This window comes from Thunnus albacares, chromosome 17, assembly GCF_914725855.1.
Source record: "Thunnus albacares chromosome 17, fThuAlb1.1, whole genome shotgun sequence".
Lineage (NCBI taxonomy): Eukaryota > Metazoa > Chordata > Actinopteri > Scombriformes > Scombridae > Thunnus > Thunnus albacares.
Genome location: NC_058122.1, coordinates 7636120 through 7649383, shown reverse-complemented (window position 1 = coordinate 7649383; position 13264 = coordinate 7636120). Strand labels below are relative to the sequence as shown.

Sequence of the window (13264 nt, the reverse complement as noted above, 5' to 3'; positions counted from 1 at the left end):
GAAAGAAAGAAAGAAAGAAAGAAAGAGTGGGGTGGTGTTGGACATGGACTTGATATTTGGATGGACTGCACGGCAGAAAAGAGACTCACAGATGTGTTCTAGATGGATAGATGTAGAGGGGAAATAAAGGATGGAGGCAAGGAGAAAGAGGACAGAAAGGAAATCGGACCCATTACTTTGTATCCATCAGGGATCATGATAAGGATGAGAGGAGTGATGGATGTTAGGAATGGCATGATAAGTTGGGGTGAGAGATAAGCAGCAGGATAGGCTCTGAATGAAGATGAGTAGTTGAATAACACTGTCTACTTTATGCAAAGGATAAATAAAAAAAAAAAAAAGGAAAATGACATTGAGGGGATATGCCAGTAAATCAGTTATGGTAGTTGAATGGCAGTCGCTGGCTGTGGCTTAGTGCGTGCTCTGGATGAGGAAGATGAGTTCAGTGGATGCTCTGATAACTAAATGCAGCCAACAATTACCATACTATTCCCGTTGAGCGCGAGAGGTAGTAGATTGCTGACCTTCCTGGCTGACTGTAAATCAGGACTGTAATAATAAATGAGAGTGCAGCGGATCGCCTCCTCTCCCTTTTGTTGCTCCTGCTTTCCTCCCCCGCTCTGCCTCAAACAAACTGCAGACCCCCTTCATATCCTCCCCTGTTTCCCCTGCTCCCCTCTAGCTGTCCTCTGATTCCCCTCCATCCTCCTCCCTCCCCGTCTCCCCCCAGGCATATTTCCAGATTGCTAATTGACTCCTGGTTCACAGGCTTTCAGTGTGCCAGTGAGGCAAACCGCCCCAACCCCTCCCCCCCCCCTTCACTCTTTCTCTCTGCCGTCCCATCTCCCTCTGCCATCTTTGATTATCTGTCCCTCTCTCAGCCCATCTCCAATCACTCAAATTTATACAGCAACATCTATCACTTCTTTTCCGGCTCTGCATCTGTCTTGTCTCGTTTTCCTCTCATGTTTGGTTTTCCTGTGATCTCCTACATGTGTCATCTCTCCTCTATCTCTTTATATTTTTTTTTTTTCCAACTCTCAGCTGGGAGTATTGATGCGTTCCCCTTGAGGCAGTGCTGTGGTCCACTCAGATGCAGTGGGAGTACAGTTCTAACTCTCTCTCCCTCTCTCTACATCTGTCTATCTCTCTCGGTTTCGGAGAGCCGATTTGTCCTATCGTTGGCAGTAAAGAGGCTTTGTGTCGCGCTAACGAGATCAAAGCTCATTTAGGAGAGGGCATTAACCAGACTGATCGCTTTAACGGGCCAGAGCAAAGGGAGGGGGCCAGGCAAGGAGAGGGGGCAGTGGGGGTTGATATGCATGGACAGATCACTGAGATAGGTTATTAACAACAGTTTTTTTTTCAGAATGAGAGTTTTTTTTGTTTCTGTAAAACACAGGCACTTGACCTTTTTTTTTCTGTCCAGTAGCCCAGCGAGAAATTTAGTCTGTGGTATTGGTTGCTTATGAAAATGTATTGCTGACAACAGTCAGCTTCCGACCATTTGCCTTTGAAAACAGGCATACAAGGATACACTGGAGATCTTGCTGGGTTTACTTGGTGCTGGAATTAAATTGCCCCCAAATTTTAAAATAGTTTTTGTTGTGAAGTGAACAAAATCTCATTCTTGTGGATATCTCTTGTTGATATCCCAGTGTGACACTGCGCATTTTTAACATCCTTAAATTTAAGCTCACAGAACATTTTAAATGTCAATAAAATAAATCAGTGTCATTTCTTATAATTGATTAATTACTAAAATAATTTTTAAATAAACAAATGTGAAAGATTTGCAGTTATGTTTTATTTTCAGTTAACTTTTAGTTGATTAGTCAGACAAACTGCATTTTAAGACATCACTTTGGTCTTTTTAAGGGCACTTGTCATTATTTTTCATAGACTTGGAAGTTGCAAAGTCACAAAATAAGTAAAAGATTAATTTACAATGAAAGGAGGTATTTGTTGGCGCCCCTAATCTTCGACTGTAAAATGGCAAGATAAAGCTGTCTTTACGCCGTCTTTACCAAGAGGCCTTGTGATTGCAACGTTACAAAAGGCACAAGTCCTGAATGTACCCAGAAAGCCTGTAACTGTAGCCTAAAAGTCTAAGCGTCCTTCAGAAGTCAGCAGCTTGAATTATTCACAGAAAAGAAGAAATATCCTCAGTAGGGAAACAGTACAACACAAAGAGGCAGAGGAGACAGGTGGGTCAGGTTGTGTGTTCAGCTCATACCTATGTGTGATAATATGTGCAACAAAGGGTCGCACACAATCCTACCTGGTCTCACGGTATACTGCCTACTGCTGTTTAATGATTGCTGTTAAACTTTAAGCCGCAGCACAGCGGAGTCACCCTTGACTTTTGAACTGGCAACGATAAGCTAAAAATTCCCCAGACAAAGTTGCTCAACTCATATTCTTTCTCTCCCAATGTGTGTGTTTTGTTCAATTCGGTGTTCTTTATTGGCAAGTACAATATCAGTATTGCCAAACCATAAAGGACTAATCACATTGAGGACAAAGAGAAGAAAGGCACTAGTCTTAAAAAAAAGGAAAACAGATTAAAAATCTCTGTTCCTCTCTCTCTCTCTCTCTCTCTCTCTTGCTCTCTTTCTCCTTACTCTTGTTAAGCACACTGCTTTCAGCCCCTTAACATGACACTCTCATGTTAACGCTCCCTTTATGGTCATCATGTCACCACTCCCCCCACCCTTACATGCCTCCTCCCCAAGGCTGCCCCCAAACTGTCATATGTGCTCCCATCTCCACCCACACACACAACGAAATGTCAATTCAGTGTTTCCCTTACATGGGGTCATCTGTGATGCCCTGCCACAGCATTGTCACAGCTGCCACAGTGTCATAAATAATTCAGACTCAGTTATGGAATATACCTGGATCCATAATGTTGTGTGTGTGATGCTTTGTCCTCTTTAAGATCATCCATCAACTTACATAAGTGTGTGTTCCAGTTTAGTTTATTAGGCATCGTAACATAATGCATGCCAGCGGTGCACTAGAGGCTTTGCCCTGACAAACTGAAATAATTAGATGTGACAGAAAACAATGAAGCAGCCTGTGCAGCATATTGGTGTAAGTTACGGGGCAAAAAAGTATGTTCAGCATCTCTCATTTAAATGAAATAAATTACTAAGAAGTTGTATTGGTGATCATTAGTAATTTACGATTGCAACTGTAATGTTTTATTTCTAATGTTCAATTTTTGTTTAACACACATCCACATTAATGTTTTGTTTTCTGTAGGTTGAGATTGGAATAAAAGCAGAAGCAGAGTAATAACATCAGGAAAAAAACCAAAATGTGTAGGAATGGAAATTGAGCTGCAACCATTAATTATTTGTAATGAATTATTAACCATTAATCAAGAACAATTTTGATGATCAATTATTTGTTTAAGTCATTTTTTCAAGCAGAAACACCAGCCATTTGATGGTTCCAGGTTCTTAAAAGTGAGAATTTGCTGCTTTTCTTGGTCTGACATTGTAAAAATGAAATATTTTGATTATATAGTGATTATATTTTGGTTTTGGACTGTTTTTCATTTCATTTTTCATTGTTTTCTGATGTTTTCTGATGAATTGATGAATCAAGAAAATAATCAACAGATTAATTGATAATAAAAATAATTATTTGCGGCCCTAAATGTGATTCTTAAAACAAACTGGATGCACACATTGCTAGGTGGAGCTGTACCTTTCTGTCATGATGTGCCTGGTTCTGCTGTTAAAGCATATGGTGAAGAGATTGCTTCAGCATATGGTTTGACCCTTTGACAGTTGCAGTAACATGAGATGGACATGTTGTGCATCAGTGGACAGTGTTGTGTATTTATTACGTCCAGTGCCCCAAGAAATCGTCTTCACATTCTCAGATTTACCTACTAAGAAGGAGCAAACCACAGTTTATTAAATCACAAAGTACACGCAAAGTCCTCAAGTAAATCACTACTGGCAACAGAAACATTTAGAAGACAATGCAGCTCAAGCAGAGATGAATGCGTGCTGCTGCAGGAATCTGCATGTAGAGGCTCATGCACGAAGGCTCACACCTGAATACAGCACTTGAATAACTCTTGACTTAACTCCTGGTCATCCACACAGTCAGAGGAAAGGTAAAAGCTCTAGAGCCACATGTTTTCTTACTGTGGGATCGGAAACAATAACTTGTACCCAGTTCAACTCCTTTAGAAAATACACAAACTATAGCTAAAAAAAGGAACAAAAACGTGTAGCTGTCTCGTTTTGTGGGCACATTTCGGTCTGCAGTGTCTGAAAAGGGTGCTGTTATGAGTAATAAGAGGAAACACTGCGATTCATCTTGTCTTTCTACCCTTCCTCTTAGTTGTCTTTGTCTGACTTTAGGTCCCACATTATCGACTACCTCCACAACATTTGTCATTTTGAGCTGCATCATTCGGCTTTGATATACCTTTTGGAGCATAGCACATTGACAAATCACACTCATCAGCTTTAGTCCTGTGCCCTCCGGACTGTTTTGTCAATTCCTCCTTCAGTTTCTGCATTTTACAGTGGCACTGTTTGATCCTCTCAGATGGTTTTTCCACGTCTCAGATCCGGTCATACAGTGGAGTTGATGATCTTGAGTTTAGTCGTAGGGGTGGTGCTTTTAGTTTTTCAAATATTTTAAGGCCTCTGAAAGTAATTTGTGTGATATTAACTCTGGCACATAGATCTATATCACACCTTTATATATACAGTAGGTGGAATGCTGGACTTTCTCAGAGCCGGAGTACTCCACAGTCTGGATTTTAGTCTTGTGGGTAAAGATTTTTCTTCAGCAGGTGGGATTTTTCTTAGAGTTGTTGATATGATTGAGACCATAAAGCCAAACATCGGCGCAGTCCACCTCCTCAGGCCGCTCTGTCAGGGACCACTGGATGCCTGCAGCAGCCCCCCTTAATTACCCCGCTCCCCTCCTCCCTCCCTCCCTCCCTTCCTCCCTCCCCTCTCACCATCTGTTGACCTCATGTCATTTTGCCTTCCTTCACCACTGCTGCTCCTTTTTTATTTCCCCTGCTTCTACCCGTTTGCTCCAGCAACTCCCTAACTTCTTTCCTTCTCCTAAAATAGCAAGTTGGAGAGAGAGAGAGAAAATAAACAAGAGAGACGCCCTTTAGTTTTGCCCTCCGCAGAGTCAGAGAGGGGGACAGAGAAAGAGAGAGAGAGAGAGAGAGAGAGTGTGTGTGTTTATGTGTGTGTGTGTGTGTGTAACTGGTTTTCTGCGCTTTTGCTGATCCCTGCCAGTGCAGTCTGAAGCCCTCACAGTCAGCCAGCCGGCGCCTTCAAAGGCTCCTCCTCGCTCACAAACTATATGGAATTAACTTAATGGAAACTTGCAAAAGTGCGGGAGGAAAGCCCAGCTTTCAACCTGGACAGGCTTAGTGCAGCACACTGAGTTTGTTAATTTCAAAAAAAAAAAAAAAACATGGCAGTAATAAATGTGGTTTTCTTTTGTATACTTTTTAAGACATGCAGGCATGTAATATACTTAAAAGCAATGCCATATGGCAAAGGGAGAGAGAGTGTGTGTGTGTGTGTGTGTGTGTGTGTGTGTGTATGAGAGTGTGAGTAAATGACTGTTTGAAAACTAGGTATCAAGTTCAGACCCCCAATCCCTTCCCCCACCCTTTAACAAAATATAAATCACATGGCATTCTTCTCTTATGACTCATTGTCTCCGTTTCGCAAATCTTTTAGTGTTTTATATTTCTCTCCCCTTTCTTGGCTTTGGCCGTCTTCTTCCCCACATTCTTCCTCACATGTGTGTGTCTGTCTCTGCCCCTTATTTTCATCTAACTGTGTCCTTTCTTTTCTTCTTTCTTTCTCCTCTGTCCTTCCCCCATCCATCTATCCTGCTCCCCCCCTTCCCCTCCCTCCCTCCCTCCCTCTCTCTCTTGCAGACAGATTGATTCCAGATGTTGCTCAACTCTACCCTCTCTCCCTCCTCCTGTTCTTCTACGTAAACTCCTCCTCCTCCTCCTCCTCCTCCCCTTTCTCTTTCTTCTTTCCACTTTGCTCCGTCCACTGCAGAACCAACAGCGACTCTATAATTTGATGGTTGGGGATAATTTTGGTTTAGATTTCACTGGCATTCCAATTTTCCTCCCAGTTTTTGTTGCTAGTGCGGCGCCCACACTCTTACTTTGACTGTAAATGTGATATTAAAAAAAAAAACACTCATTCTCCAACAATCACTGGTAATTGTATCTATATTGTAGTAATCCGGTTAAATGATCAAATTTCTTCGGCTGCTAGTGTTTTGTTTCTCACCACCACGAAGGACTTACAGCTCAAACACTGAACAAATACAATGTTAAGCTCCAGTTTTCGGTGCACTGAAACCAGATGTCAGTTTAGTCCTGTTTGAAATGCATCACACTGTTAGTAACTCACAACATGCAGCTCTTGTTATTTAAAATGGGAAGCATTTTCTCATTCACTGCCGACATTGCCCCAAGGCTTTGTAGACTTGAGATTCTGCTCTCTACATCTCCTAATACTACATTTCCATCTGTGCCATGCTGAGCACCGACACCTTTTTTTTTATACAGCGAGTATGTTGCTGAATATAAGCCCGTCCATTCGCCTGTAAACGCGGCGCACCAAGGAGAGTGTTCCCCCTGGGGACGAGGCACGAGGGGGAAATTGGTTCCAGATGAAACAGGAAGTGGAGAGCGGAGACAAAGAAAGGGCTGTTTCAGACAGGGGGAAAGGGAGGACGGGTCCCGAGTCTGGACACAAATACGCACACACACTCTCACACACACACACACACATACACGGGTTTACTGCTCATGCATCAAAAGTTTCACTCTCATACTTACCTATTCTTTACATCTGTCCTTTTTTCCGTCATACTCATGTTGCTAATAACTTAATTTCCCCCTTGGCTTCCCTCTAGCCCACTCCGTCTAGACACTACCCCTTTTTCATTCAGCCATACATCATCGCCACATCTGTTTTTGCTCTTAGCTTATATATCTTCAAATCCTAGTCTAGTCCTATAGGCTAGCTCTCCTGGATCACCTTTGATAGCTGTTTGTCTGTTTGTGTCAGTCCGCTGTCACCGTGGCCCTCTATCAGACACTTGCCCTTGATTGGCTGAATGAATGCAATCCGGAAGTGGTTCCCGCAGCAGGCAGCTCGAGGTCAGGGCCAGGAGGTTAAGTCTGTTGACACTCTTCAGAAGCCAAATCTGCCCTTCTCATTGCTGCAGCATTACACAGCCCACACTCAAGCTGTTTGCTGAATGGCGGAGTGTATTCAGGCCGAGGGGCAGCGCAAGGATTTGAAACATTTTGTCTACCCCTCAGTCTCGCAGATTAAATGTAATGAAAACATCAGCAGTTCTAAAAGACCAGCACCCCACCCCACATACATATACACACATCTTTCTTTCCCCCCCTCAGACCTTCTCTCGTCCTCTCGCTCCCGTCCTCCCCTCCCCTCCCCCCCCCCCCCTTTTCCCTTCTCCTGCAGGAGAGCAGAGGCATGAGTCTCACTAGGAGGTCATGTTTTCTCTGCGAGGCACGCCAGCAGGCTAGACTGTGTCATCTCTCTCACTGCTGTCAAAATATCATCGTTTGGTTAACTTTCTCCATTGTTCCAGTCCTCCTCCGCTACCCCCTCCACCTCTTTGTCTTTCTTTCGCCTCCTCCTCCTCCTCCTCTTCACCTAGCTCTGCAGCAAACAATGGCTCCTCTTGCCGGGGCAAAATGACACGGAGGAGAAAATAATAGTCAGAGAGAAAAGAGAGGGAGAGAGACAGAAATAATCTAATTAAAAGTAATTACAGAGCAATTAACCACAACACTAGTTTCTGGGGCAGCGTCAATGAGGGATGGGGGGGGGGGGCTCACCCTCTGCGAGTGGATTTTGATTGGTTAGCTGGATATGAAATGTTGGTAAGCTGGAGTAATGGTTCAGCAGTCACAGCATCCACACAGACTGTTAACTCACTCTTCAGTCTTTTCCTTTCATTAAATGTCTTCTGTCCTTATATGAACTGTGTTCTGTTTCTCAGCATCATCGTCGTTGTTGTTGTTGTTGTTGTCGTTGTAACATAATATTATTTAGTCTAAATAATCTGTTCAAGACAGTAAGGAAAAAAACCCAATTATACCATCCTCCCACTCATTTTATTTTCCAGTATCTAGATGGAAAACAAGCTAGATGGAGGTTTTTGTCTGAGAGTGCATTTCACCTGAAATATAAAAGTTTTGGACTGTCATGCTGCATCCACTCATTTTCAAAAGCCTAGCCACTTACAGCGCTCTCCTCCCTCCTGTTGTCTCTTGCAGAACAATGAGCCTTTAAACCCCGGTTTCCATGGATACCCACCTCACAGTCAGGTAAGAGATTAGTGACTGCTTGCAAACCTCTGTAAAAATACATTTACAAAAAATGCTAATACAGTATCCTGAAATCACTGGAGATGTTCTAGTTTTCAGCCACCAAGTTCAGTTAATCAAATGCTGCCTGCTCACAAGATGTAAAGGAAATATATCCACTGACTTGTAAGAAAATTGAAACAAGGATAGTTGCACTGTCTGGTTCCTCTAAATGTTGGAACAAATGTGTGGCACAGTGTAATATAAATAATTTTAGAAGCTTTAATTGTTCTTGGCCAGGGGAACCAAGTGTTGTCACCCATCTAGTCCTGTTGCAGGATGGATGTGGCTCTGTTGTACAACGGCATCATTATCGAGACAGTTATGAAGTCCTGCGGGAGCTCTTTTATTTTTCCTCCGCTACAGCCTGTGGTAGCTTATAAATGATGGCTGTTAGAAGGATTGGAAGAGGAACTGGGAGTGATTGAGCTTCTCTTTCAAAGGCTTGACCCTCAGAAAGTAGAAAGAAATGACAATATCACCTTCTTTAAACTTAAGCTCCGCACCCTCCTCATGCAATACTGTTTCCACAATCCTATCCTTTCACACTTTCTTTCTTGTAATGCCTCTCTCAGTCTCTCTCTCTTCCACTCTCTTTCTTATTCTAAGTGTCTCTCCATGCATATTGCTCTCAGTAATGAGTGCCTTATGTGTGCAGCGCAGCGGCAGGGTAGCTGACTATTTTCTTATCTACCTCCAAGCAGCAGAGCACATTGAGCGGCTCAGACCAGCTCAGTACTCATGTGTGGATGAGTTTGTGTGTATGCACATGCGACCTCCATTTGGGTGTGTTTATGAGAAAGGATTCTTGCATGTATGTGTGTGTGTGTGTGTGTGTGAGTACCTTTGTCTCTGTGTTCGCGTGCATGTGTAAGTGTGTCTCCAGCGTGCATGTGTTTGGGATGTGCAGCTCTCTGGCAGTGCCACAGGAGGGGAGTGTTGGTCTGTGAGGCTGTGAGCCCCCAGCCTCCCTCCCCACATCACAACACGGGAGATTCTCAGAGGCCTCATCTCCTTCCATGTATTCTTCTTCTTTTTTTTTTTTTCCCCCCTTACTCCTGCTCTACCCTTGGCATCTCCTTTCTTGGGAATACAGCTCTCCAACGGCGAGAGAGAGAGAGAGCGAGCGAGCGACTTAAAGAGGCTGACGCTGTAAGAATTTGTCTTTCAGGTTTAAAGTCAGTTTTACGTAATATCAAATTTCCCTTCCCTTCCCTCCTGTCCGATATTCAGTTATTTCTGTTGTTGACGTGTCGACAAAAATAAAGATTGTGAAAGAGATTAAAGGCAAGACGGGAGAGGATGAGGCGAAGAAGTGGAATAGAGGTGAAACAGAAATGGAAAGAAGTTATTTAAGATGGCTTGCCTGCAGGGCACAAAATCATACAATAGTCAGTTGCTCAGTAAGAGCAGACATACAATGTATTCCAGTCTTGGCACTCGCCTGTCCGGATTCCTCTGCTTGTAAGACAAACACCTGAGCAGAGAAATACTTGCGATCTGCGGCACATCTGATCTGCGCTACATCTCATCTGTTCAATTCAGTGCCAACGCACACTGCCGCATTTGTTTAATAAATGATTTAAAAGTCGTCCCCACAAATGTATTCTGCCCTTGAGCACACATATTAGGAGTCTCTAGCACACTAGCTGCTGGTTATCATGCAAATGGAGCAAGCCAAGCCTAGCTTAGCCGGATTGGCTTGTTCACTGCTGCAGTACATTTGTCTTGGTAATGTCTCCTGTCTTATGTTATGTATGCATGTTTGAACTGCCTGTAGGTCTGTGTCAATATGAGTGTGTTAAACGGTCACAGGCTCCTGTGGGTCCCTGCTACTGCTGCTGCACACTGTGAGGTGTGTGTGTGTGTGTGTGTGTGTGTGTGTGTGTATGGCCATTCTGACCCTCAGGGCCATACGTGTCAGTCTCCTGCTGTTTAGGTCACAAAATGATCAGGGTTCACATCACACACACACAAACACACACAAACACACATACAAACAAGTCATAGAGGCTACATTCCTAAGCATTTTTATTTTATTTAGCGCGCCGTAACCTTCACATGAGGACTTGCTATTAACCAGCGATGGATTATTGCTATAGAATAGTTACGCCTGAGCTATTGATTTTCTGTAGATACTTTGTTTGAAGAAGGAGGCCTTTGTGTGAGTCAGCTGATGAGTGTTGGATAGATATAGCCCTTTGTATGAGTCTGTGTGTGTATTTCAGCCAAAGTTCAGCAGCATGAATATGATCACAGCACATCTGTGTGTACATTATGTGCATGTGTTTGTGCGAGGCTGCGTGTGTTTATCGCTGTGTTCAGTCTATGTGCTTAATCCCTCAGATCATCCCCTATTCATCCTCTCATCCTCCTCACTTACAGCCCTAATCCTGTCATCCCTCGCTCTTTTTTTTTTTTTTCGCCCAGCCCTTTATCCATTTATCTCTCTATCCCGTTATCTCTCGCTCGCATCCCCTGCGCCTCTGTCTCTGCCCCTGCTCCCTTCGTTTACCCCTTTCCCCCTCCACCACCTCCATTCACTTATCTTGCCCTCCCTCCATCCCTCTGGACCCAGTTCTAGCCAGACTCAGCAGATGTCTGAAAGCTTGGCATCAGGGCTTTTTTTTCCGCAGAGTTCAGTCCCTCCCATATGAAAATGCGGTGCAAAGAACTGCACTCTCATCTCGGCAAATTAAGCGCCCCCCTAACAGTTTAGTAGTGGGAAGTGAGGGAACTGAGCCCGAGCCAGAAGAAAAAGGCGCAATGCAACGTGATACAGATTCATGTTCAGGTTGAGGTTTAGATAGTGGGATCGGGGCTGGCGCTCCCTCAGTTTTGTGAGACTTCCATCTGTGTGATGAAGGCAGCTGCAGCAGAGATGGTGATCTAGGAGCCTACCCACGCAGCTGTCTACCTAGCCGTCTACAGACTGGCCTACCTACCACTGCTTTTTGGAGCTGACAAGCTGCCACGCAATAAATAAATCATCAAAAAAAGCTGCAATGCAGTGGGGGTCGCGTTCGTGTTCCGTATTCTCAGGCTGCCAGTGCGTGGATACAAGACGGCATCTTCTTCCTTCCTGTTCCTTTTCTCTCTCTGGGGGTTTGAGGAGACAGCAGCAGCAGCTTTCTGACTCCATCCAGATACAGGGTTAGATGGCTAGATGGAAGGATGGATGCTTTGATGGATAGGAGGCACTGAGGCTGAGAGGGAGGGAAAGTTTAAAAGAGGGGCGGGAACAAGGGGAAGCAGGGGGAGCAGCAGGACGGTGTAGCGCGAGCGTGTGAATGACAGACGCAGAGCAAAGAGAAGAGAGAGAGCAGGAGAGAAGAAACTCAGGCTGTCAGGAGGAGAGAGACAGAAAGGCCCGAGGGGGATCAGAGCAGCAGGGCCAGGGAGACGAAGAAAGGAGAGGCAGAGAGTGACAGGCAAACGAGCCTTGCGTGCTGGAGAAGTGGAAGAAGGGACTCCGGCGAAGGGGAAGGAGGAGGAAGAGTTAGTGAACGAGGGAGAATTTGAATGTGTGAGACAGACAGAAGTGGACTGAGGCCACCGTCAGCTCATGGTCCTAGAGCACAGACAGAGGAGAGGAGGAACAGGAGGAGAGATAGAGACACATATAGAAGAAGAGAGGAGAAGGAACGAGAAGGTGGAGTGCTGGTCAGCAGTTGTTCCTCAAGATCAGACAATGATGGGGCTTTACTACCCTGCAATGCTACCGGTAAGTTCACTTCTCAAGTAGAGCCTCTTTCTATAAACAACCGTGTGCATATGTTGATAATTGCAATATCAGAACAAGGGAAAACAAGAGAGATCATTAATGATTTTTTTTTTCATTAGTTTAGTTTGGCTTGATGAAAATAAGTCATTAGTGTGCTGTTTATGGTATGGCCTGTTTGGCTGTGCTGTGTCTTGGCTCAGGTGAGGCCTTTGTCAGATAGTTGGCAGGGTCTCAGGCTAACAGCAGGGCTTGTCCCTGCAGCTCTGCTCCCTTCACTTTTTAACTCTTTGCACCTAAGTGATTCTTTTGGAAGAAATCAAGGCTTATTACCACGCTGTAAATAAGCAACATTTTTTTTTCCCCTTGTCTTCATTCATATTTTATGCTCGTGCAAGAATTGCAGAATTACACGGTTGCGACTGTATTAAAATAGTTACTTAGCGCTGTAGCATATAATGTTTATACAGTTGATGTTGTGTGCTAGACTGCTCTTAGCATATGGTGGGCGTGTCTGTGCTACTTTAGCTGACAGACAGCCTGAGGACGAGAGCTGCTCTCCGGCTCTGTTCTAGCATGTCCTGCTCTCTGGTTGTGGGTTCCTCTGGGCCCTGGGGGGTGGGGCCAAGAGGTACATTTGCATTTGGTACATTTCAACCTCTGCTCTCATTGCCTGTGTTGACATGCATGTACAGTGGGTAATGCATGCTCTCGCCATGCTGCCCGCACAGAGTGTCATGTTATATTTCATAACTATATGCGTGCATGTGTCATGTAATGTCATGTGCAGAGAGGGTTGAAGCTGAGATTTTGTCAAGCGAGTCAACGTTGTCATCTAAGCTGTCCGTGCAGTTTAAACTTCATCTGTCCCTCGATTGAGGGAGACAGGTGCCAAGGCACAGTTGTTGTGTGGGCGCACACACACACACACACACACACACACACAGACACACACATACACATACACATACACACAGACACACACACACACCAGTTGTTGCTAGGTGTGTTTTTCTACTTCCCCCTCTCCTAGGGCACAACAAAGTCTTAGACAAACAGTTACTATTAAGCAATACGCTGCTGCACCTTTGTCATAAGAGATACCACTT

At 44.3% G+C, this 13264-nt stretch overlaps 1 protein-coding gene across 6 annotated transcripts in view; it reads left to right on the top strand.

The window, feature by feature from the left end:
* Window positions 1-13264, top strand: part of LOC122966204 (RNA binding protein fox-1 homolog 2-like) — a 41367-nt gene that overhangs the window by 2489 nt on the left and 25614 nt on the right. For 4 of the 6 annotated variants that reach the window (XM_044330221.1, XM_044330219.1, XM_044330218.1 and 1 more), the window contains exon 2: window positions 8345-8395. The exons of 1 other annotated variant lie outside the window; for it this stretch is intronic. In XM_044330221.1, coding sequence (XP_044186156.1) covers window positions 8345-8395 — 51 coding nt within the window. Of the gene's footprint in view, window positions 1-8344; window positions 8396-8424; window positions 12159-13264 lie in introns of those variants that run through there. One more of the 6 variants, XM_044330222.1, reaches the window with a different exon arrangement.